Here is a 25,357-nt window from a genome sequence, read left to right as displayed (position 1 = left end):
CGTTTGTGGAAGTTTGTGCGGAATGTTCGCCTCCGTTCCGCGCTGCTGACAAAACGTGGAGGATGAACCTTCCACGGTAAGTAAAGTGTCGGTAGAAAGGCGCAGAAATATCCTTTAACTCCGTCCAACCCTGATCGGGTAGAAAATGTATAGACACGCGAAACAGAAGCCTTTAAGCAATTGGGTTGAGAGTTCGGGGGGAAAATGGTTGAAAATGTTGAGTGAAAATTGAAACAACGCTACAATGGTGCTTCCCTTTTGCAAACGAGATTGAGAGGTGAGAGGAAATACAAAAATACAAAATTAGAGTAGAATGGTTTTACGTTTCAAATAGGGCCTTTGAGAAAGTGTGTCAATTGTGTTTAACTATTGTGCGGGTTTGTTTTCACAATTGAATTTTCATTCAGGGAAAAAGAAAAGGGAAAATTCCTGCGCATCATTCTGACGACTCAAACAGTGGGTGGTGAATACATAAATTCTACACTCATTATTACTAGAAAAAGAGGTTGTTACTAGGAATGAGGTCTTCGACGTTGGAGCGTCTCCCTCCAAAGGACTTCAATTTCAAAAGCACTAAGCTAGGAATGTTCCTGATTTGATATGAAACAACCAAAGACAATGAGATTCTCTTTTAATCCATTTAATCATTGAATCAATTTAATTGATTCGTAGTCTCAGTTAGAGTAAGGTTATTTTGTAAATCTCAAATGCACTTAAAATGCACAATTTCCATGCCATTTTCAATGCACCGTATTTCTTCTAACTGGTTACTAGCGCCATCTATTGGTTCACCATACGAAGTAAGTTGTCTTGGCTAAATTCACCATCATTTTGCACATCTTCACACAGCGGAAGCTACCCATGAGCATCAAATTGGTCTATTTTATTTTCGTTACATGTTTTCTTGCCTTATTATTTTTTATTGAAAACATCCTAAATGTTATCAATTTCATTTCATCAAAACAATTCATTCGATAATTAAATTTCAGTAACAAAAAAAAATATATTTTTTATTACTCTACATGTCCGCACAGTCTCCCTTGGTGATTGGTGGCGGCTGTCAAATCAGACCGCACGTAAACAAATTATTTTCCGGTCATCCAAACAAACTAAACGCGCTCCGTTCGGTGCCGGAATAAAACAACTTCAACACTCGAAAAAAGGTCATTTAAATAAAGGAAATCGATTGCTTTTAAAGGAAAATCACAAAGCGCTCTTCGAAACACTTCGCCCTTACATCCACTGCCAGCCGAAAACCCTTCAAATCTCTTTACAAAAAGGTATAGAAAAAAGCGAAAGCTTTCCTTCTGCAAAACAGCACACAAAATGGTTAAGCGCAACAATCGTTTCCCCATTTTCAGATGGTCGCCCCAAACTTTCACTCCCATCTCGCCCAGGTAGAGGTGTGCGAGGTGCAGTACAACATACGCGTGCTCAAGATGAAGGACTCGGTCCTGTTCTACATCGGCCAGGACAAGGCGGAAACGTTCGACGAGATGGCGGTAGCGATGCCGAACGCAAACAACGGCACGGAAGTGGTGGGCACGACCATTATCGGCCCACCGGACGGTAGCGGTGCGCAGGATCTGGCCCAGCGGCTGGCCAAAAGGCTCAAGAAACAGGTGTACCTGAGCCTCGGCTCGTCCGTCCCGAACGATCGTATCGTGCGGCCGTCGATCGAGAAGAAGATATTCGACGACATTAAAAACAATATCGAATGCTTTTGAAGCAGCGCAGGGATAGCAGCGTAGGAACCGCACGGAAACTGAATAACAGAGATGGAGAGAGCCAGAGCCAGATAATACTACAACTCCATTACCTCAAGGGAGATGAGGGATCGCTTTTTATCTCATACTAGGGCGCGTGATTTTTTACATATATGCTTGCTAAAGATGATTGATCGGATTATTATGCTGTGCCGTATAATATTTTTTGAAAATAAATACAATCATAAGAAACGAATGAGACTACCCAGTACACCTTGAGGCTTAAATGGCGTACTAAGCAGGAGACAACGATTCGACTCAATTAGCAGGCAGCCGTTCGAATCGATCGTTAAACAGCGTGTCAATAATAATACACTTTTACAGTGTCCAATCGACCGCAACCGGGTTGTGGGCGGCGTTGTGTGTGCTACTACGGCTGATCTTACCGTTAGATCATAGCGCTGTTTGTGTGCTAAAAGCTTGAGCAGCAGTCGTCGGGTTACGTGAAAGTATGTGCTAAAATGCGGTCACTTTTGTTGTATCACAATGGCAAGGCGGGGGGTTACATGTTAGCCGCGAACCCAGTAGAAGAGACTGGCACAAGAGGTTAGACTTTTACCGAAATCCCCCCTCTCGAGCCCTGTGATCAGATCAGCGTTTTCCCTTTTTTAATTCTCCCGTTGCTCAAACGCAAACATGCAAACATTAAACCATCCAAAAACATTATTCCAGCTGACTTCCGAAGCAGAACGAAACATTACGATCATTTCTACCGGCGCAAAACGTACATAACAAGCGCACTCGCGTATACCGGAGCATGGACACGGAGGAGTTAAGCATTTGACGGATCGCTCGAAACGAGATGTTAACGTAGTCGCGTGGCGGTTGGTGGCGACTTCGCTTCCAGCTTCATGCCCCAACACTCTAATGCTTTGCAAATATAGGTCATAATTCAATTACTCCTTGGGCACATTGTTGTGCGATGGTAGCCTACGTTTGCGCACCGAGGCGAGGAACTGATGCGTGACCATTTCGGTTACGACTCCCGCGAGTCCGATTGCTCCGATGTTTGTGTGTGCCGTCATAGCCGTCGTCATGTTCGCCATTTAGGCTGCCACCACTGTTAATTATGAATATTGCAGTGGGGGTGAAGAGTAATGACTAAATACTAACAGCTGTACACAGCTGATATCCCACGTGTAATCTAACTAACGCTTAGATCAGAGCATGTGGCATGAGTTTTGAATACCACACAGCCATTTTCTCTATTTACTTGAAATGAATCCTCATCGCACGGGTTATGTCACCGCAGGGGTTAAGGAGGTTTAATTGAGCCTGAAGAACAGGTGTGTGTGTGTGTGTGCCTCGACTGGAAGATGCATTCTGCAAAGTAGTAGCAAAGGCACGCTACATCACTGAAACGGTATGGAAAGCGTAACGCCATGTGATTGTGGCGGGAAGAGTTTAGCGTCGATGTGCGGTTTTGTGACAAAACGCTACCAAAAGGAAAAGGGATAATGATCGTCACTTTGTAGCGGCTTATCTCCTTACATTGATTGTTTAATTGTTATTTAAACGGTGCGTGTGCGGTAGTTACGTTTGGATAAAATGGAGAGTTTTATCAAATTGTGCATAAACCGGTGGCGCCATCTGGATGACAATGGTTTAATAGCATAACTTACGGCATAATTGCTTATTTGGTCGGAGAAACTGAACAAAACACTTGTTTTAATTTCTCGTTTGATTCTTCTTCTCTCTAACTCCTATGAATCCTACTAGAATATAAACAAAAATGAACAAAATGAAGAAATGTTCAGAATATCAGTTAATTTGTATTATGAGAGAAGGAACATTAAAAATGGATTAGAAACTGCAGGACATAAAGACGCAGATATAAATTATTGTCTAGTTAAGGATATACACATACGTATGTCAAGCAGATGTCTCTCTAGTTGGTCAGATTCAAGAATCCTCTAAAGCAGTGGTCTACAACATGAGGGCCGTAGCGTTAACAGAAATGGTCCGCAAAATAATTGATTTTTTGAAAGAAAAGCTTATTACAACACATATCGTGTATATTTAAACCTCATATAAGATTAAATTTTCAACAGGCATATCAAGATTTAAACACATTTTTGAAAAAAAAAAACAACTTTGACCTAAGGCCACAACATATATGCTCTAAATATATGTGGGTCGCGGCAAATGTATTATAAAAGCCAAGTGGTCCGTGATCCTAAAAAAGATGGAGAGCACCGCTCGAAAGCCACTGGACGGTGACACTGGCCATGTCATGATATTGGGCGATGTTGGCGGTTGTACCCAAAAGAGTCATTAATTTCGCTGATTATTGCTTTCAAATTCAATTCCAGGCTAAGGAGGAACGAGAATTGTCAAGAAAGATATCCAAATATAAGAAATTTATTCGAACTGATTATATTTATTTGTCCCAATCAAACCAATGGGACGTTGTTCATTCACTCAGTTAAAAATTTATCTTAGAAATTTTATAACAAAAAAAACGAATGATCTACTCCATCACTTGATCGAAGCCTTTATGGGCCACCATGCGCCCCATCAGGAACTGGTCGTAAAGGTGTAATACTACCCAGCCCGCGCGTGCACCCATTAACCGAGTTAATATGGGTTGCAACTTGCCCACTCCGTTCCCTGCCCCCCACAACTACGGTTTCTCTTCCGACCTACCGATCCTACCGAACAGTCCAGCGGGAAATTCAGCTTCCTCTCCCGTGGCGACTTATGCAACCGCGAATCAAGAAGCCGTTCCGCACGGAACGGGGAGGCAGGGCCCTCAATGCGTCCGAGATTTCTCATACGCACTCACTTTCGCGCGTATCCCTTCCGTTGCGAGTTTTCCATTTCGTTCCGTACAACGATCGACCCGTTTCGCACACGATCGGTGGTTTCCACATCTCGGGCGGTCGGGCTGCCACAGCTGTAGCATCGCTTATCATCGACGCGTCAAACGAATGGCTGCACCCGGTTTAGGGGTAGGAAAAGCACTTTCCCCCCTTCCTTCAAGCCCGGTGCAAATTTCCCTCTCATTTGCGGCCAAGTTGGGCCTCCAGCTTTCGCTGTTTTTCATCTCACACGCCGCCACACACACACCATGTACATATTCAATACTCCCCGTTCAGTGCGATGTCCTCAAGCATCGCGAACGCAGAAGCGAATGGCAGGAAAGCACACTAATCGATTATGCGGCTGGTGGAATAAAACAGAAAATAAACACCTGTACGTAGAGCATGGACCATTTGCTTCTAGCGTTATGCCCACCGGATGAGTGGAGTGGAGCATGCCGTCCGATCGCGATCGATTTTAACAAGCTTGCCAACTACATGGAGATCATGGAGCACTCAACGGGGAAGAAAATGAGAAACGGGAATTTAATGATCACCTTTCCGAACGCACAATAGTCCTCCAGCAGTCAGTCCGGTCAGATGGAAGATAAAATTATATCAATCCAGCGCACAGAAAGGGCCCACAATCCGCCCCCAGCTTCCGGGGTGGCGCACTGGCATTTACATGCCTCTCACCAAGTGCTGAGAGGTGCTGGAAAGTAAATTATATTTTCCCTTTTGTGCGTGGAAAACACTTCTTCCCCTGTCTCTCAATCACATAATGATGTGAACAGTATTAACACATCGACCTTACTACCCATAACATGTGGTGATCATACCCAATAATTTAGATCATTGGATTGAAATCCCATTCACATGCCCCACACACACACACACGTACATGCCAATGATTGGCAACAAATGTGCGCGACTTTTGTCACATAATCAGCAGGAAATGATCCCTGGCCTGCCCATGTTCAGCGAGCAAGGGCTGCACAGCTTTAGCTGCATGTGCATGTGCCACCAAAAGGGAGTGCATGTAACGCACCCTGCGCACCTGCTCCGAGAGCGAAAGAGCGCTGAATAATGACAATTATGTCTCGCGGAAGTTAAATTATTTAACCGACAGGTTGTGCGAGCTGTATGTCTGTGTGTGAACCCGGCAATATTGAACTACATATCCATATCTGTAGCGTGAAACCGGTGAGCAAGCATTCAATGTGGCGGTGTGGCGAAACATGCACGACATGGTTGGCCCAGATGCACCTCAACGATCTCAACCCACCCCGTGGGTCTGGGCGAGAGGCTGCACACAAGGGGATAATGATGATATGAGATGGATTAGGTCGGTTTCGGTTATATGGTAGGTTGGCTTTCCTATTGCCATATCGCATCACACAAGAAGCGTTAACCTTCCCATGAGGGAGTTTGAGTCGATGATCGACGGTTTTATTTGTTTCTGCTTGTACAAAAAAAGACGAATTTGAAATATAGAGTGTTTTGATTTATAGTTTTGTAATTAAAAACCTACATAAATTCCAACAATGCCACAATCTTGACGGAACGAGTTCAACATAACTTCCCTCTTTTCGCGTTTATGGTGCGCGCTTGATCCACTTTCCCGCCACGGAAAATAAGGAACATTATGTCATCGATCCGGCCGGGTGTCTGAGCGGCCAAAGATCTCGCCCTCGCCTTGTCCAGAGGTTTCAGGTTTTCCATTCCCTTTTGCATGTGTTTCTTTTTCTTTCCTTTCTTCTCCCTCTCCACTGGAGCTACTGGTTTCCAATTTCCTCATGCCATCATCCATCAAGCGGTGGTGGGATGATCAGTTTTTTTTCTTGCTGCTGTGATATGTGAGTTGTCGAACCCCGCAAACGGAAATTGCAAGGTGGAAGGAGAGCAAAAAGGGCACTGAACACAAGAAAGGGCTAGGAACAAAAGGTCCTGTCGGCCGCTATAAAGGCGGCCGTTTAGTGCCGTCAAACGTCAAACTCCAGTGACACCTCTCGGACAGATCGGATCCGGGGAGGCTCACTGTGGCTCACGGTTCCAATCATATTTTTTTTCGGTTTGAAATTGTTTTAAAAGTGCTTTTTCGTACTTGCCGGCTTCGAGTTGGTTTTGGTTTTTTTTACACTTCTTTACATTCGAACCACTGAACGAGTGGGAGGAAAATTCGCCTCGTTGTTTCCCTCTCCGCCACACGACCACCCCAGTGTGGTTGGCGCTGTTAGCGCAGTGGGGAAAGTGACGCCGCTCGGCATAACGGTGTTCTATAAGTACCGTCTGCACGCCGGTGTGGAAGGTTATTTTACAGACATCAGCTGGCAAGGTCGGATCGTATCGAAAAAATAAAGCGGTGGAAAAGTGCAAGTGAAGTTGTTTAATCGTTTCGATTTGAGTTGGTGAGATTTTGTGAGCCACTTGTGATACAGAAACCACTTGGTGCGTAGCGAGTTCCCTGTCCGAGAAACCGAGAGAGCGGGAAGAAAGTGTTATTAACAGTGTGAAAGTGATCAGTTGGTGAAATTTTATCAAAACCAAAACCCCCAGCCTTCTTACAACATGAAGTTGCTTATTGTGGTAAAGAATATTTCGAGTATTATTTTATTTTATTTTTATTTTGACTGTTTCGATCTATTTATGGACTTAATTAGTGTATTTTTAAGTGTTTCTAGGATTTAGTGGAATTTTGTGAAGATTTAAACTCGTAGTAGGCTACCTTGATTGGATACTGATGGTAACGTTACGATCCATTTTCAAAGTGCTCCATTGGTGCAATCATGTAGTACGATTCCTGCCATACCACAGGTTATTGGATCGAGCCCAATATCGCTCAACGCTCTTCACTGTAACAAAAGAACAATTTTTCACAGCCTTTACAAGCACTCTTCTACTACAGTGGCCAACAACAACATATAATTATGCTCAGTTTGTTCGTGTATGTTCGTATGCACAAAGCAATAAATGAATGAAGAAACACGACGAATACCGCTTTATTTATTATGTGTGTTGTATGTAACACCGTTGTAACGGAAATGTGGTTTTACATGTGCGCAAACATCTTTCTTTTCAATTCCGGAAAGCGCGCGCCGGATGCAATCTTTCTTCCTCTCTTGAATACTATTTTTATGTATTTGATAACAAACAGAAGATGCTTTGAATGTAATCAAAAGGCAAAACAAGAGGGCGCAGGAGAAGAAAAGCGCCACAATAAACATCACGAACCGTTGCATCACAGAAACCTCCCTCTATACAGAAGGCGAACGCGTTCCGAGAGTGCATTAATTTGGCCATCAGCTGGCACATTTTGTAACGTACGGTGGGGGAGGTTGGAGGAGGCTTGTTATGTGCTGTGTCGAGTTTTCCTCGGCTGTGGTGCGGCGAGCAGGCGAGATGGAAGCGAAATGTTTTTCAAACGGGCTCCGATTGTTGCAACGCTCCGCTTTCACGCCCCGGACGCAATCGGGCTGAATTTTGAACAGAATAAGCGTTGCAACGGACGTTTTGGGGTATTACGTGCACGCATTGACACTTATTGCTCTTATTCAACTGTGGACAATTAATTTGTTTTTGCTTTTTAATACGGTTTTAACAATAATATAATTTCTTCTTTCGTTACATTCCTTCCTGCAGATCGCAACCTGTCTGCTGGGAGCGACGCTGCTCGCTGCCTCCCCGCTCAAGCAGAGCAAACCGCGCGCCCTCGTGACGAGCCGGGCCGATGTGGTCGCGCCAGAAGAAACGAAGGACAAGCCGCAGTACATGATCCGCGTGATGCCGAAGGACGAGGAGCTGGAGGAGCTATCGAAATTGGTAGATTTTTTCGCGCATGGGGAGACCGGCTCGCCCAGCGCATCAACCGGCTCTCCCCACACGACATCCTACGGTTCCTATAGCCCATCGCGGGACGACCTGACCGAGCCGCTGCTGCCACCGCCGGTCGAGCAGAGCGAACCCAACTACTACGCCATCAAGCCAAAGAAAAGCAAGGGCAAAAAGTACATCCCGTCCCAGAAGCTCATCAATCTGAAGAACCCCGACACGGCCGAAAAGGACGCCGAGGGGGAGAAGGTGGCCGCCGCCGGTAAGGCAGCGAGGAGCGAGGAGGATACCTTCTTCCTGGACGCGATCGATCTGGACAAGCTGCTGGCCAGTGCACTGCTCGGCGAGCAGGATGCGCAGTCGGAGGCGTCCGCCCGTTCGCTGTTGCCGCTGCGGCTGGAGGAGCTGAACCGGGGCGAGTTTGTGCCGAGCCGGAACCGCCGGGTGGACCAGTATACGCGACGCGTCGCCGGCGAGGACGAAGGTGCTAGAATCGATTTTCAAATGCATGGCCACCATGGGCCGAACAGCTACAAGTTTGGCTATGACACGGGTGAAGGGTAATTGTGGTGATTTTCCTGTGACTAACTGCACCGATGTGTGATGTGTGTGTGTGTGTGTTGCACCCTTAATTTTAAGAATCTATGTGTTTGAAAGCTTGTATCTATAGGGTATTAATTTTATAATTTTGTTTCATCCCCCCATTTACCTTGCAGGAAGAATCGTCAGTTCCACGTAGAGGAGCGCGATAGTAAGGGCAACGTGCGGGGTCGCTACGGTTACTACATGCGTTCGGGCAAGTTCCGTATCGTCAACTACAGCTCCTCGCCGGAGACGGGCTTCCGGATAGAGCCGTAGAGGACACCCTGCAGAAGAACAAACATCATCATTAGTTACCTGTTTTATGTGTTTTATTTATTATTTACGTACGTTACCAGTATGATCTTGCAGCCTTCTTCTCGTCACACATCGGTTCTAATAGCCATCCGTCCGTTTCACTCATGGTCAACCTCCACAAACAAATGCAAAACTGAGAAGAGGAAAGCCAAATAAAATTAGTTTGAGTAATTAAAATAATTTTCGGTTGTGTTCTTTCTGTTTCAAATCCGAACGAAAGCTGTTACAAAACAGAACAACAGGATGTATTTTTTTCTTCGTTAAAGTAGTATGTAGTGGATTAGCGGAGGTAGTTTGGGAATGTTTGCGATAGCTTTCCCTATCTTTGCAACTCTTGCAACAACAAAAACTGCTCTGGTCTTCATCCTTTGCTCTTTAAAGTCTCTTCGAGACGGCGTAAAACTGCTTCTCGACATCATCCAGCAGCCCGGACGCACCGAACCGGAACAGTTCCGGCTTGAGCCACTCTTCGCCGAGCGTTTCCCGTATCATAATCATCCAAGCGATGGCATCCCGCACCGTACGCACTCCGCCCGCCGGCTTCAGGCCAATCTTTTTGCCCGTTAGACGGTAGAACTTCTGTATGGCACGAATCATGACCAGGCCCACTGGCAGTGTCGCATTCACTGCCTCCTTGCCGGTGGAAGTTTTGATAAAATCCGACCCAGCCATCATAGCGACCATGGAGGCTTTATAAACCTGCAAATTTGTAATCGAATTTTGTAAAATTGACCCTTTCATGCTTTTGCTCCCCACTTTTACTCACATTAACCATTGTGCCACACTCGCCGATCGCCAGGATCGCCTTCAGATGCACCTTATCGCCGCACGCTTCACGCATGGCGACAATTTCATCGTACAGCTCCTGCCATCGACCGGTCAGCACGAGGCTGCGGTCGATCACAATGTCTATCTCGGTCGCTCCCTGCCCGACGGCGTACCGTATCTCCTGCAGGCGCGTCTCCAGCGGGTACGAACCGGACGGGAAGCCGGTCGCAACGGAAGCGATTTGAATACGGTCCACCATGCCCAGCGCCGTCAACGCGCGGTGCGCATCGGCTACGCGGCTCGGGTACACGCATACCGCTGCCGTGTGCACTTTACCCTTCATGCGGGCGTGGGCAGCTAGGTTGGAAAAGGGGTACGCCGCCCGGAAGCAGAGCCGGGCAACGTTCGACTCCGTATCGTCGCCGGCAAGTGTGGTTAGGTCGGTGAGCTGTAGCGCCCGGAGCGTGTACTGCAGCAGTTCGGCATCGGTGACGCGCTTGATAAGGGCCGAGGTTAGCAGGTCAACCGAGCGGACCACGCTGGGCAGATTGACCCGCACGTTGGACAGTTGTTTCGCGTCTAGAAGAAGGTGGAGTGGAAATTGGAATGGAAACGGATTAAATTCGAGCAAATTGGGCAACAGTAGTGCCGCTCAGCGTCACTTACCGTAAGGAATTGCAACGTTGGCCACCATTTCGATCGGTTTCCGTACAGTTTATGTGGCGGCTGTTGTGTGGCTGTGTGCGTTATTTTTGGCTTACCGGCTGATAACAAATCGAGTTGCTAAAGACAATAAATTTTTGATTAGAACGCAGGGAAACATTGATATGCGTTACACATATGACACTACTTACATTGGAAAGCCGAAGGATAATGTTTTGGATGTGTTCAACGAAACTGTAACACAGCAAAATGCGGGGAAACCAGGAACAAAAACCAACAGCCTCTGTTTTCCCAGAAAATATGAGGATTTGTTGTGGTTGTTATTATTATTGGTGTTGGTGGCGGTTGCTTCGTTGACAGCTAGAGCCCAAGGTGTATATTGATGAGATATGGTGGAGCAGATGATTGAAAAATAATTTAGGAATTTTTCATTTTCGTGACGGGTTTTAACGTTAATCTAATGCGTACAAAATAAATTTTTCATTTAGATAATGTTGATGGAATAAAAATATCACAAATTCTAGCTGATTTTTGAAAAAGAATATCTTCAACGGCGATGTTCGAAAAGAAACGGCTCTCAACTGTCAAAAGCGCTGTTGCTGCACCAACCCGGTCGCATAGCTACACACACACACATACACGCACACAACCGCACCATTCGTGTACGTCAGTGCGCGAGGCGATTTTGTTTTGAGCACGGGCTGTCAAAAAGTGTTGTCGTGCCGTACGCATCGGACGTGCCTGTGTTGTTTTCGTGCGTGAATTCTCTCTCCCACTTCTCCCCGCCCCTCACACACACACAGCTTTCCCCGCCTGCGGTGAAGAGGCTAACGGTACACGGGTTTACAACAGTGTAACGATGTGACACGGGTGCTGGAGCGTCTTAACTTCGAAAACATCTTAACCATCCACAAGTGCCAAGGAAACAAGCCTTTGGTGCATGTGCAAGTGTGGGGGTTTGAAGGCGGTCGCTCGAATTCCCTTGCTCACAGCACGAAATCGCGTCAAGGCATCAAACGACAGGTTTTCCTCCTCCCCTTACCCCCTTTGCGGAGGAGTGGTTGATGGTGGAGCATCAAGCGATGCAAGTGAGCCAACAAAATTAAAGCAGTGAAGGGCGAGCGAAAGAGTGCTCTTAGTTGGTGTGTGCTTTTGAAAAAAAAAAAACAACGGAAAGCGTATAAGCAAGAGTCTGTGGAAAATCATCAGTGAGAAGCGGTGTGATTTGTGTTAAAAAATAAGAAAAAGATCTTAGATGCTTACCGTGTGCTTTTGTGTGATTTGAAGTTTTTTTTGGTAAAATTCCATTTACATCAACATAATCGCTGTTGGGCAAGAAGAAAGTGTTCGTGGGGAGGTAGCGCTGTTTCCCGCGAAGTGATAAAATCACGGATCCAAGATCTCCACGAGCAGAGCATGCGGTGAAAAGGGTTTGCTCCTGTGCGTGTGTATGGGTGTGCGTTGCACGTGCGATAGTGTTTTGCTCTCTCTGTGTGTGTGCATGTGTGTGTTTGTACGTGGGCTTTTTCTGTGTAAAGTCCAAGCGCAAAGCAAAACTGGTGCACAAACGTAAAGTACGGTGTGCCTGGCGAGAAGCAACACCCCTCTTCATCATTCCTGTGTGGAGGTGTGGGTGGTGATAGTGAAAGTGTGGTAGTGGAGGGAGGTCTGGTTTTCGGTTTTTTCGTTTTGCTTCGGTTTTGCGGTTTTGTTTGTGGCGGAATAAAAAAATTTAGTGTGAAAAATGAATAACAACAGCTCGCGAACGCACCTGCCCTGGATGTTCAACAACTCGCTGGCCATCCGCCAGGAGATACAGCGGTTCGAGAGCGTCCATCCGTCTATCTACGCCATCTACCACCTGATCGACCTCATCCCGGACGTGCAGGTCGCGCAGCAGATCCGAGATCATGTCGTCTGCATAGAAGGTAAGGAGCGGGAAGAATTTTCTGCGGGAAGTGGTTCAGGTCCGGATTATGCAACCTGTGAGAATGTGGTTAATGAGTTTGGTCGTTTTAAAATGGGAAATAATTGCCTAATTATGTATAAGCTAATTTTAAAGGTCTAACGAGACACCACAAGCATACGAGCAGTCTATATAGAATTTGCTCTTTCCGTTTATTGACGTAAAATGGTGAAGAACATCTCCTTCAGTGGATCAGTGTAAAAATGGACCTATCTTGGGACATTAAGGAGGAAATTCCGAAACTCATCTAACTCGTAGAGTTGTCAGGAACTGGAGCAATGGATGTTAGGCATTAATGTTCCAAGGTTTCAACTTGGCTACTTAGACTTGGATCAAATGCAAGGCATAAGAAACCGTTTCCAACCGTTTTCCACCGGTTAAGAGATGTCTTAGTACCCACAAAAGATAACTATAACGTCAATATCCCGAGACCGAATCACAAAACAAAATCATTTGAGTAATAACTGGATAATTTTGCCCCGCTACAGGGTTACGAAAAAAGAATTCAGGGATTTCTCTCCTGAATTCGAGGATCTGAACTCCCAGATGCCTGGATTTTGATCCCCTACAATTGATTTAGAACCTATACAACTGATTGAAACTGATCTCGGTACTAATTCCCAACGTATATCGGCCATGAAACCGATACCGATCTTGGAAGCGATACCAAATTCCTACCAATCCTGAGACTAATCCTGAACCCATATTGTTCCTTAAATTGATCTTGAATCCATACTGGTCCTGGAACTTGTACAAACCCTATATCGATCCTAGGACAGATTCCCAACGGAACTGATACTGAGTCTAACCGGTCCAGGAACTGATTCCCAAACCATAACTGTACTGGAACTGCCTCCTTTTTAATTCCAATTCAAATATTGTTCTTGGACCAGGCTCGCGGATTGAACGGATCGCGAGACTATTCTGGTTCAGGAATAGATATAGTACCTACCGTGATCCAGCAACTGACTCCGCACCTATATTTGCGAATGACCCATTCCTGGCAGCAGTTTTGTTAAATGTACCATCGTCATCCATCGTAGAAATTTAGACTCTTTAGCTGACTACTTGCAGAAAGTAACAAAACGAATGCGCGTTATCATTTACTAGATTTGTATGGAGAAGATATGGTAATCTCTGATAAACTAAATTTAAATCATGTTTCTATGCCTTATGTTTTCTACCTAAAACCTAACCCAAAACATCGCATCCACCTTTAAATTTGGGTTGGAATTCGGCTAAGCTTCCTTTGATGATCGTTTGCTGCTTATTGAATTAGGCTAATGCTACTGGCCAAGCAATCCCACGCCCCTTCCGAACTGGTTCAAACTCATCGTAGTAGGCGCTGAATCGGCTTTTCAATAAATAAAACCATCCTAATATCAATTCGGTGACCTTCTTGCTGTGCCACACGGAGCGCTCCATTAATTTGTGTGGATTTAATTATGATTTACGACGGGAGCGAGCCCTGTGTGAACAGGCCGGAGAAAGAGAGAGGCAAACCTGACAAGAAGAGGCGAAATAAATCGTGGCTCATAAAAAGTAAATCACCACGCGACCGATCGACCGACCAGCCGGCAGCAGCAGCACCGTGTGTTGCTGTTATCGTGTCTGTCAGCGTTTTTTTGCTTTGCTTCTGGTACGCGGAAAGAGTCCTAACAGCAGAAACATGTAAGATGGAATGTATTCCACTGGGAAGGTCTCTAGACAAAGAGAGAGAGAGGGATGGTGGTGCTGCGTTTGTCAATTAAAGCGACGCTCGTTGAACATTGTGGCCCCCGGGTGTCAGATGTCGTCTCTTGTCTTGTCTTCCAATGTGCCCTGCTTGCTTGCGTACATTTTCTTATGGTGAGCAGGTTTTCCTGTTCCTTTTTTGCACAGCCAAAGTTATTGCCCTTTTGCCTGTGTGTGTGTGTGTGTGTGTGCCGATGCTCCTCCAAAAATATAGCATTTTTGAATGAAGTAAACGTATGCAGAACAGCTGTGCAAAATGTTGAATGTGTATTATGGGTTTTTTGTTTTGGGATGCTGACACTGCATCAAACCTCAGCATTTTGGAGCGGCTGGTTTGTAGAATAAATTCAAAACCAAATCAAATACTTGCTGACAAGCAAACGGGCGAAGGGGCGCCTTAATTTGCTGATGATAAGCTGATTGGCGTGATAAAAAAGAAAAGGGATGATCAACGTTAGGCGTTATACATACTTGTTGACAGTTTTTGGATCTGTAGTGTACCGGTTGGCTGTCATGGGGCTTAGGAAAGGATTTAATTCATTGGTAGACCGAACGGGGAACGTGAATTGGAGTCCGAAAAAAGGAAGGTAAAACATCTTGAAGCCCATCATTTGCGTACGCAGAATAAGATCTAGCAAGCATAGAGAGAGAGAGAGCGACCAGATGCTTTCGGTACGGTCCGATCATCTTTGCTTCGACTTTTCTTTGTTTGACTCTTTGCTCACTTATGCTACGGTAGCTGCGGGTGTAACGTTCTAGCCACAAATACCGGTTTTGCGCTGCGTTCGACGGCCCGAGCGGTGCTCCAGAAGACGCGTGTGGCGTGGCGTGGTTATGCGAGCGTTTATGGTTATGCTAATGCAATGGACGCTGCTACGGTTTAGCTAAAATTAGACGGATTTGCCAAACGGCTAGCGGGGTTGTTTTTGATTTTGGTTTCCCTTTTGGTGTTTGCACGAGCCGAGCGATATTAAGCGATCGCTTCTGAGTATGGTCTCTGGTGGAGAGAAGCAGGGAAGGGAACTGGGCAGCGCCGGGAGGGCATTATTTGTGCGTGACGATTGAGCATTTTAAAATCATTAACTGTGTGACCCAATTTTCCCGGACCCGGTTCGACGTCGGGTGCTTCGGGTGTTTGGGCAAGGGGAGGGTTTTGATTTTGCTTTTTTATGGTGACGCGGTTCACAACTAATGGTTCTTTCGAGAGCTGGTCGAGGTGTTTATTGGCAGCTTGAAATGTTCTATCCGTATTTTGCAATCATTAAAATAATGGATTGGATTGTTTTTGTGTGTGATTTTAATTCTGTAGTGCTCCGATGCGATTTTTGTGGATAAATTAAATATTTTAATATTTTTCATACAGATGTTCTACATATTATACGTTTACCAAGACGTCTTATTTGTAGGAATTATGCCGGCCATTTCAATCAATCAATATTTTAGATCGTTTACTTTTTGCACCAAAGTAATCTAAATATTGGTTAACAAAAAACCGATGTGTGTTTAATTGCAGTAAACCCTCTTTAGAGTAAATCGTCTCTAAAAAGGGAAGGAAATGTTAGTTGCCCACATCCGTCCATTTTTTCGATGAACGCTAACAGAATCCTTACAAGCGAACTGTTGCCATAAAAATGACGAAACACATGTTTTTTTCGATGCTTGATTGATTTTCGTCTTTGCCTGATTTTCCCGTCATCTGATCTCAGAGTCTATATTTACGGGTTTTCTGAAGGTTAGAATTTCATGCCAACGGTCATGGCGGGTCTTGTATTTTTTTATTGGAGCATCATAAAATTGCAATAATTGGCACAAACATGTGGTGGTCTTCATTTGTTCATTTAGTTATGAATAACCTTTAATAAAAATAGTTTGATGTATGAAATAAATCTATTTCCAGCATCCCGTTATTAGCTCATTTCTAATATTTTTATTCATTTTGCACACTTGAAATAACGTTATTGGCCATTATATAAAATCGCAAAATTCCGCTTTACTTCACACTTCACTAACAAGAAGCGTCTTAACGCGCCACATTCATGTTAGTGAACATTTTTATGATCTGCTTTGTCATAGTAAGTGTAGCACACATAAACAGATTTGGTTCCATGTAACAGACACAAAAACATATCGTGTAACATCTCTCGTGCACACCGTTCCACTGCAATCGCATCCGGATCACATTATGCCCGTCTGTACGCTATATATATTTTACCCCGTCTTAGATGCTTGCACGGAAGCTGGCTGCTGGTGCTGCGAGTCGAAAAAGCCCGTCCAACCGAAATGGGAAGGCATGGAAGCCCTATTTTATGCTCCAACGTGTAGGAACGGATTTGTGCGCGTGGCGTAGAACGAATCGAGCCGAGAGTAGATCGTTTCGAACGGCGGAATCGTTTGCTTCGCTCCTGACAGAGCCACTTGGAGCGCCGAAAGCCCCATGAAGCACTCATAAATTGTATGTAGATGAAAATCAGATTACGTCACATTGCATTTAAGTAGTGGGGCCTATGTCTCTCTCTCTCTCTCTCTCTTTTTCTCTCTCTTTTTCTCTCTTTTTTTGTCTCTTACTGATCTCTCTTTTTCTGTGCACTTACGTGGGCTTTTCCCGTTCGTCGTACCGAGCGCAGTTGCGCTTCCGTTGCTCTCTTTGGTGATTGATTTTCGTTCGATTTTGTTGGGAAGGTAAAAACCTCTTCCCTGCTGCTGTGTTCTGCTCTGTGATCTGGTTGGTTTGGTAAAGAGGTTTTAATGTTGGCATTATTTTCATCAAGAAGGGATTTAATTTTTGCACCAACAATGTTTCATGTTGTTTGCCATTTTTTCTTCCACTTTGCCTCTCGGCACCCGCTCATTGTTTGCGAGCGAAAATAGAGTTCTTATTTAGGGCAAGCTTATTTTGTACTTATGAAGGCTTTGTCATACACCCAAGCACACAATACCGCTGAAGAAAGAAGGCCAATAAGTGGGCTGTGTGCGGGTGCATGAGGCAAGCAGCAACACTGATGTAAACTGACAGGGAGCGCTTCATGCCTACGTCAGCCAGCTTCACCGAGCAGTGAGAGCTTTCCTAGGTAGAATCTAATTTCCCTTTATCGATCACAGGTTGTCCTTTTCAGGTTGTCCGTTTCAATTTTGTTGGTGTAGCTTTATACTTTTCTATTGCTTCCTGTGTACCATGGAGTGCTTTTTCCGTGTGTGCCCAGTTCTACATTGCAATGAGGCCCCGGGGGAAGAAGGTTCTGCCCACACAAACAGGGTACAGTTGCACCGGAAAGGCTTCTTCTAGGCGAAAGTGGCATTGCTATTTATAATCTGCCCACTGCGAAGGTTGCGCTTTTTCGATCGTGGAGAGTTGCAAACGAGTGGGAAATGTAGAGCATATTCCCCCCCCCCCTCCCAAGCGGGCTTGTTGCAACAATTAGCATTGAACCAAAAGTGTGCCAACTGATTTCGAATCGGCATTGAAAATGGCATTGAACAGTTCCAATAGTGCGGGAAGAGATTCCGTAAGCAAACAAATCAATTTCTTGACAAGCATTTTGTTTTCTCCTAAATATGTTTTATGAGTCCTTGAAATATTGGCCCTGTTTTACATTTAAATTGACGTACATTGGCGTTTTTAACAACAGCGGCCCAAAAGAAACCTTCAAAGGGAAACAGGACGTCCTTTATTGCAGTGGAGAAAAGCACATTATGGCTGGGCCCATGAGAAATAGAGTTCAGTGTGCTCTTGTTGTGTCCTCGGACTGCTCGTCCGGGATGATTTTATGTGCAAATTTTGTCTTTACTTTTAGATCATATTTCTTCGGCACGGTTGAACGATTTATGCCCTCTTTTTGGTACGGAGCGCAAATCGACATGACACCTTCATTCATATGCAGCAGGCTCCCGCACTCCAGAATCCCTTTACGAACCCGCAGTGGAAAAGGTCCGCAAAGTTGGCAAGAAAGTTGTGTTTGTGTAATATAATCTCTACCTGATACGGCTGCTGCAGCACACTACCTGCAAAACAACTCTTTGTAAGGCTCTCTTCGCATCTAAAACGGAATTGTTTGGAAGAACGTATGCGTGTGTGTATATAAGCCGCTCGGTTGGACGTGGGCAGTAAAAACTAATCCACATCGAACGGGTCCCCCACAGCCAAAACCGTTCGACCTTTTTCCCCGGATAGTTTCGGTGGAAAAACAAAACCATTGACATGAGGCCTCCCGGGAGGAAGGCGAAGGCGCCTGCGAAAGCTTCCCTACTTCTGGTACGGATCAGCAGAGAAATTGTTCCTTATCTGTTCTTTTTTATTCCTCCAGTCGGCGTTCGGGTCGAGGATGTTGTTGTAGTAGGGTTTTTATGATGTGATAATTTTCTCACCCGTAGTACGTACGGGTACCCTTTGCCAGGCTTTTGAAGTGGATGAGAGATGCGCCGAGAAGGTCAGTCCAGAAGCCTGTGCATGTGAAGCGAGAGATGTGTGTTTGTAATAAAACTTACCTACGAAGAAGGCACACACATTTCCGGTGCAGCAAAACAAGGGAAGGAACATGAAGCAATGAATGTTGGGCAGCAATGGTGTCGGGGCTTCACTTTCCATGGGGTTTGAATTTCAATGAGTCTGGTAGAATTTTAGTTTTTTGCGCGTAAAGCATACGTTTTTATTGGAGGAGGAGTGTGTGTTGAAGATGAGAAGGGCGATAGAGTTCGGAAGGCAATAAAAGTATGCAAATACAAACGATATATTAGGAACAGCGATAATCTTCTGAGCTGACGTGGTCTTGCAGTAGTACAGCTAGACACTGTAAGAGATAAAGATTTGCTTTGTACAAACCCAAAAACTGGACGTAAATTCCCGTTTTATAAACGATGACGTAGACACGCACCACCAAGAGGAGCAGCTCAGGAGGTTTTGGTGTAAATATTTGAATTGCATCTGTAAATATTTAATCACAAGCTGAGCTTGCCATTAGCTTTCACCTTCGCCTGTTCCTCCAACACAGCGGCACTGGTGAAGTTCATTTGTGTTTGAGTTAAAAACTTTCATTCTGCCCACGGGGCCCAAAGCGATCTGCTCTGGCCGGCGCGCAACCATTACGTCAATCTTACGGCAGGGCAGGGCATCACATCTCCTGGCCCTAGGGCAGCCAGTTTGAAGTTGAAATTGTGCTAGCTGAAGACAGACACTCACATGCGCGGCGGCGTGCCTGTGCAAACGGAATCTGTAGCGCTCAAGGCCAAGTTTTTCCCTCGTTGGCAGAGGCGCTTTTATTTGACCACGGATTGCTGTAAACAAATCATCCGACAAACTGGCCACGCGGTTTTCTCTAGCGCTGCCTGTCAGCAGCAGCTGCTGCCGCAGAAGGGAACGAAAAGATCATCATACTAATAAAATTTCCAACAAACACAGCCACTACCGAGCAGCTCAAAAACTATTTTCCAACATTTCCTTTTTTTTGGTTTTAAGTCGGGGTTTTTTTTAAGGAAGAGAAGACAGATGAAGGCAACATGAGCAGAAGTTTTGTTTGTTTGGTATTTCCCGTTGCCCGGCTGGGGTAACATTTTTATTTGCTGCTAAGGTGGAGGACCAAAAGCAAAAGCATTATTCCGTTCGCTGTACACCCCGCCGTTTGCCAGATGGCTGCTGCCAGAGAGGGGACTGTGTTTGATGTTGGTTGAAAGAGGGAAAGAGCATGCTTTGAGGGGAGGAACCGAAATACTAACACACTTGAGGCTGGAAGAGAGCTGGAAGAGACGTCATTCAAATAGGCGAGAAAGTATCGATATCCTCCGATAGCTCGAACTTCACCTCGTTTGCTGAAGCTATTTTCTGCTTGGAGTGCACCACCGGATCAAGTGCGTGGAATTCACTTGAGAAGCGTCGAGGGGAAGGGAGTGTGGCGTTCGGCTACATTAACCTTCGGGCACTTGAGCTGACGCCTTCGCGCGAGTTCCGCGATTATTTCCATATGTGTCGCTAGGTCTATGGCACGCCCGCGGGGGCGTTATATTTCACGTGGAAACCAAGTGACAGTTAAAGCGGGTGAAACATTACCTCATCTCTCGAGTGTCTCAAGAGTCGCGTGCGCCCACGCATGAACCGTTTGGCGCAGATGACACATTGAGCGGGCATTAATAGGGTTCGGGTTCAGGAAGTGTGATGACAAGGTCAAGGTAGCAGTTGCTGGAAGGTAGTGTTGGGCAAAGTTGGCAAAAATCCGAAGTCAACTCCGATCCTACTCCGAAAATTTCGAAACCGATTCGGGAAGGTAGATCTGCCCAGCATTATCCGGGGTCGTTCGAAATCGTCTGGAGCAGTCCGGAGTCACCCGGGGTAGGAGTCGACCAGGGCCGCTTGGAGTCGTCCGAAGTCGTCTGGAGTCGTCCGGAGTCGTCTGGAGTCGTCCGGAGTCGTCTGGAGATGTCTGCAGTCGTCTGGAGATGTCTGCAGTCGTACGGAGTCGTCCGAAGTCGTCTGGAGTCGTCCGGAATCACTTGGAGTCGGAGTCGTTCGAAGTCACGGTCTCGAAAAAAGGGTCATCAAAGATCTGTATACAAAGTCTCAAGACAAAAAAAAACATCAAAATTAAATGCCTGATAACATACACATTGTATCGAGCGGTTCCGGAAGACTTCGACTGCGGGCGACTCCAACTGACTCCGGACGACTACAACTGACTCCGATCCAACTCCGAAAATTTCGAAACCGATTCCGCAAGGTAGGTCTGCTTGGAGTCGTCTGGAGTCGTCTGGAGTCGTCTGGAGCAGTCTGGAGCAGTTCGGAGTCGTCCGGAGTCGTCTGGAGATTTCTGGAGTCGTCCGAAGTCGTCTGGAGATGTCTGGAGTCGTCTGGAGTCGTCTGGAGTCGTCCGGAATCACTTGGAGTCGAAGTCATGGTCTCGAAAAAAGGGTCTTCAATGGTCTGTATACAAAGTGTGAAGACAAAAAAAGGACGACTCCAACTAACTCCGGACGACTCCGAGCCGAAAGACTCTGACTCCGGATGACTCCTGGCAGAAATAGTGGTTCCCATTTTGCCGGAGTTGGAATCTGACTAATAATAGTCGGAATAGGATCGAAGTCGTGGATGCACAGCAAACGTGGATGCACAGAGAGCACATCACTAGCTGGAACAGTGTTTACATCTGGTGTAGTAATTTCTTGTTTACACTTAACACTTGAGAATTAGATCTTCGTCTATAAAGTGAAGGTTTGTGGTCATTTTTTTCGCAAGATCTCTACTCACCTTAGTGTGATGCAATCAGCTCAGACCTCCGGTTTCTATGCAGAGGCCCGCGTGTTTGCGCGAGCTCTGACGAAACGTGATCGATTGGCGTGAAGTGAGTGTTGATGCAGACGACGAGCACGATCATCGAATTGTTTGTAAACAATCGCTCGCTTTAACACATGCTTTAGCCGAAGGATGGCATTCACCAAGCCGCAGTAACTCGACAGTTTGAACGGCAGCTCCCCGACACTAGTAACAAGCCAAGAAACATTGCCAGGAATGTGACCGAATGCGGTGTGTCGGTTGTTCTGTTTGTTTGCACTTTTTGGGGTCGAATCCTAACGCGTTCGTCGTCTGCAATGTGTGTTCGCGCCAGTCAAAAAGATACGACGTTCGATTCTGTGCCCTATTTTAATTATATCACTTTACACCACACACACAAACTCTCAGTTCCTCCCCGGATCTTTTGCTGTGACGGATGTTTTTTAATTGGGAAAAGGGTCGGTTTGTTTACACCGCGTGGCGCTATGGTGGTGGTGTTTTACGAGCATTCTGGGCGGGTGGGTATCGTACGGCTTCTGCTGGCTGTACGGTTTATTGGGGGAGAGCAGGGAATAGAGCAGTGAACAGATAAACAGAATCAAATTTTACGCAAACAACGTAGGGGCGACTAAACGGCTACCATCGTGCGGGGAAAAAGGGACTAGATAAAGAGTTTGCTTGTAAAAGAAGAAGGGGTGATGGGAATTGTACGACAAATTCAGCAACGTCGTGTTAAATGTTGACTTTAAAGGGGCAATTTTTGATTAGTTTCATAGTATTGAAAGAGGCAACATTTTCAATACAAGAATTCTAGGATAAATAAAATTTCTTAGGAAAACTAACTATCGGAAAATTAGTAAAAGCACATTAATTGTCCAAAGTTTGTGTGGAATGCATTGGAATGCATAATATTGCATGCTTAACAAAAATAACATGTTTCGTTAACATTATCCTTCCATTTCCGTCTATTTTGGAACCAATCAAATGCAAACTGTACAATCTCACAAACTTCACCTCATTGTATGGATACTGCTTTTGGCTCATCCAATATGGCCTAAGTTTGTGCACCGAATAGCAGCAGCAAAACAGTACGTGCTGGAACGCACAAGTAAACGTTCGTCTGTGTACAAAAATGACCACATTCGATGCAAAAATAGAACAGCAAAAGCGATGTTAGCGTTGTAGTGATCATGTTGCACTTTCCGAAGCTTGGACGCCACAAAGACTTACAATGTTTGTCTTCCAAGGCTTTGCTAAAACCTCTTTTCCAACCTCTAATGACGTGTGCTGAATGAGATGATACTCTATGACGCACCGGATTGAGCAAACTGATTTGAAATTCCATTTCCTGTCTGTGTTTTTCCAATCAAGTTCAGCAAAATGGCAAAGCATATTTGCATAGCATCATTACTTCCTTTATCTGCTAGACCTTGAACTACATACTGGTGTTGAGGAAGAAAAAGGCTGCGCCTGGTGCATGTGAACCAACTATTTCTGCAATGTGATACTGTGCAGCTTTGCTCGTTTCGTTATTATCGCCTTTTTTCACCCAGTAACTCTCAGCATATGCTTTAGTGCGCTTTCAATTAAAAAACCGCGCCGGTCACCTGGTTTCATGAGCTGAAAGACTGTCAAGAGGCCGTTGTGCGGGTGCTGGTTGCTTTCCCAGGCGTCATTTTCCAAACCGGGCGCGCGCGTTGGGCGCTGATCGAGTGGTGTTGTGCGAGTTATTTATAGTGCTCCATTCAATGCTCTGCAATGCTCTGGGCACCAGCGTCGTCATCATCATCACCATCATCATATCAACATCATCAATGGTTGTGTAAACACTTGGTTATATGCAGATTGAAAGGTTGACAAAGAACCGACCGGTGGCTGGGGGTGTAGGTAGTGTGCACGGTTCGTTATTATTGTTGCCAATGTTGCCACCAAACCACGTGCTGCTACAGCATGCTGTCAATAGTGCTCTTAAATACCGTCGCCGTGTTGCGTATTGGCAGCAGGGCCGACAAAATGTCATAACCATTCACTTGTTCGCGCTCGAGCCTTGGGTCGGGCGAGCATCGATCGAGGGGGCGTGTACCGTTTGGGGGCCCCCAGAGGGCCGGATAGTGCTCAAACATGTGCTCAATCTGGCAGGCCAGGAGGGAAGGGTTTTTTGGTGGTTAGGTTTTGCGCAACTCTGGTGATACTTATTTATAGAACGTACTCCCGTTTTGCCCTGTGCGTTACACTGTCGCCGTCCATCGAATGGGTCGGATTCATTTATCAATATTCATGCCCAAAAAGTGATGCAGTACGTCGACACCCCGACGATGTAGAGGTATTAAATGTTAACTGAAAATGTCAATCATTGCTGGATGGGATCGGGCCAAAAGCGTAATGTGTTTGGTAATGATTGGTTCGAGTGTGTGTTTATCGAGTGACAGCTTGGGTGTCAGCATTAAGTCATAAGCTAAGCATACATTATTTACGGCAGCCAACACCCATCGGAGTGTTTGGATCACGTCCCATGGATGAGTATTTGGGTATATTGACGCATGAAATTTGTTGAAGTACTACAATGACATACGATTCAGTAGGTAGAAACAAGAAAGTACATACATATGATAAATCGTACTTCAATTTAAATATTTTGATTGCTTTCCGCATTGGCTTTCATGAAGCTTGATGATGGTGATGACGATTCTTTATCTATGATGGCCTTTGCAAATGAAGCTTGAAGACGTAACATAATTCACAATTCAGGCGTTTCCTATGACTAGGATATTAAGAAAATGATGTTTTAAGCGTAGGGCTCAACAGAAATCATCTATGGGTATAATTAATGTAGATTGGATTTGAACTCCCAATTGACAGTGTGGCAGGTTGGAGTCTAAGCCACGGCACCATGCATTCGCGTCTTATAAGTTATGTTTGATAGCCAATAAATATCATTGAGTGAACATAGTATTTAGTAGAGAACAATATATGATTTTATAAGTGTGTATTTCATAATTAGTAATGTATCATTTTTTCAAAAAAGGCATTTATGCGCTTCACAGGAATGTTTTTACCACCTGCATAAGGATATTCTTCAAAAACGCCCATTTCGGAGCAAAAAGAAGAAAAACTCGCACGAACAAAACCCATAAAGCTGCCCGCACCCCGTACAAATCGAGCACGTTTTCCAATAGTTTTCGGACGGTCTAGCGTTCACGCTCCTAAGTGACAGCCCTCTCGTGTAGCAATTCTTTCCGTCTTTTGACCCCCGCGAGATGTGTTTTCCACATGAAGCTCACGTTTTCGACTCGGTGCTTGCCACACGCTCCGTTTTCCTTGCATTTCTTGCCGGCGCCGCACGCCACACGGCTGCAAAGTGTGGTTCGTGTCAATTTTGAAACGAAAACACAGTTAGAAACCGACAGCAAAACCGGTTCAATCTTCGAACCGAAACGACCCGCGACAATCGGCTGAGGCTGAGGTGAGGGACGATGTGACCCACCGTCGGGACGTGGTCCGAGGGGACGGAAATTGAACATTTTTTTTTTCCGCGATCGATCGGTTCGAGCAAAAATGGGAAAATTCGTACAGATGAAAAGCACATGGATGACGGACGACCAAATGTCGCGGGTACTGGGCAGTGGAGTTGCTGGGTTTTGCTCCTATTCTCCCGGGGTTTTCCGCGGAGTTTTGTAACCAA

General features: G+C 45.5%; 4 protein-coding genes across 5 annotated transcripts in view; 3 read left to right on the top strand and 1 right to left on the bottom strand.

Annotated features, from left to right (window-relative positions):
- The first annotated feature begins 1,074 nt into the window (after positions 1 to 1,074).
- On the top strand, positions 1,075 to 1,962 carry LOC120959185 (uncharacterized). Its single transcript, XM_040382394.2, has 2 exons — positions 1,075 to 1,280; positions 1,362 to 1,962. Exon 2 carries the CDS (start codon positions 1,362 to 1,364, stop codon positions 1,725 to 1,727), a length of 366 nt encoding a protein of 121 aa, XP_040238328.2. The 5' UTR covers positions 1,075 to 1,280; the 3' UTR covers positions 1,728 to 1,962.
- A 4,583-nt stretch (positions 1,963 to 6,545) lies between these two features.
- LOC120958670 (uncharacterized) lies at positions 6,546 to 9,472 on the top strand. Of its 2 annotated transcripts, none has more exons than XM_040381625.2 (3): positions 6,546 to 7,153; positions 8,207 to 8,955; positions 9,112 to 9,472. In XM_040381625.2, the coding sequence occupies exons 1-3, from the start codon at positions 7,136 to 7,138 to the stop codon at positions 9,251 to 9,253; spliced, it is 909 nt and encodes a 302-aa protein (XP_040237559.1). In that variant the 5' UTR covers positions 6,546 to 7,135; the 3' UTR covers positions 9,254 to 9,472. The 2 variants fall into 2 exon arrangements, with proteins under 2 accessions (XP_040237559.1, XP_040237560.1); XM_040381626.2 differs by having other exon boundaries at positions 6,549 to 7,153; positions 8,207 to 8,879; positions 9,112 to 9,241.
- A 43-nt stretch (positions 9,473 to 9,515) lies between these two features.
- On the bottom strand, positions 9,516 to 11,016 carry LOC120958669 (deoxyribose-phosphate aldolase). The gene is made up of 4 exons (XM_040381624.2): positions 10,915 to 11,016; positions 10,727 to 10,843; positions 10,059 to 10,639; positions 9,516 to 9,991 (listed from the first exon to the last, which is right to left on the bottom strand). Exons 2-4 carry the CDS (start codon positions 10,752 to 10,754, stop codon positions 9,668 to 9,670), a joined length of 933 nt encoding a protein of 310 aa, XP_040237558.2. The 5' UTR covers positions 10,755 to 10,843; positions 10,915 to 11,016; the 3' UTR covers positions 9,516 to 9,667.
- Positions 11,017 to 11,416: 400 nt separating this feature from the next.
- LOC120959818 (centaurin-gamma-1A) overlaps positions 11,417 to 25,357 on the top strand; it is a 153,525-nt gene continuing 139,584 nt past the window's right edge. The window contains exon 1 of the mRNA XM_040383479.2: positions 11,417 to 12,651. Coding sequence (XP_040239413.2) covers positions 12,468 to 12,651 — 184 coding nt within the window. The 5' untranslated portion in view covers positions 11,417 to 12,467. The remainder of the gene's footprint in view (positions 12,652 to 25,357) is intronic.

This window comes from Anopheles coluzzii, chromosome 3 (assembly GCF_943734685.1).
Source record: "Anopheles coluzzii chromosome 3, AcolN3, whole genome shotgun sequence".
In the NCBI taxonomy this organism is placed as follows: Eukaryota; Metazoa; Arthropoda; class Insecta; order Diptera; family Culicidae; genus Anopheles; species Anopheles coluzzii.
Note: the sequence above shows the minus strand (reverse complement) of the source record. Positions and strands in the feature narration are given on the sequence as shown.

Excerpts from the sequence above, each read along its gene's own strand:
- LOC120959185 (XM_040382394.2), top strand. The coding sequence starts at position 1,362 with ATGGTCGCCCCAAACTTTCACTCCCATCTCGCCCAGGTAGAGGTGTGC.
- LOC120958670 (XM_040381625.2), top strand. Across the intron at positions 8,956-9,111 it reads GGCTATGACACGGGTGAAGG|GAAGAATCGTCAGTTCCACG; the intron begins GTAATTGTGGTG and ends TTTACCTTGCAG.
- LOC120958669 (XM_040381624.2), bottom strand. The coding sequence starts at position 10,754 with ATGGTGGCCAACGTTGCAATTCCTTACG. Across the intron at positions 10,640-10,726 it reads CAACGTTGCAATTCCTTACG|ACGCGAAACAACTGTCCAAC; the intron begins GTAAGTGACGCT and ends ACCTTCTTCTAG. Across the intron at positions 9,992-10,058 it reads AGTGTGGCACAATGGTTAAT|GTTTATAAAGCCTCCATGGT; the intron begins GTGAGTAAAAGT and ends ACAAATTTGCAG.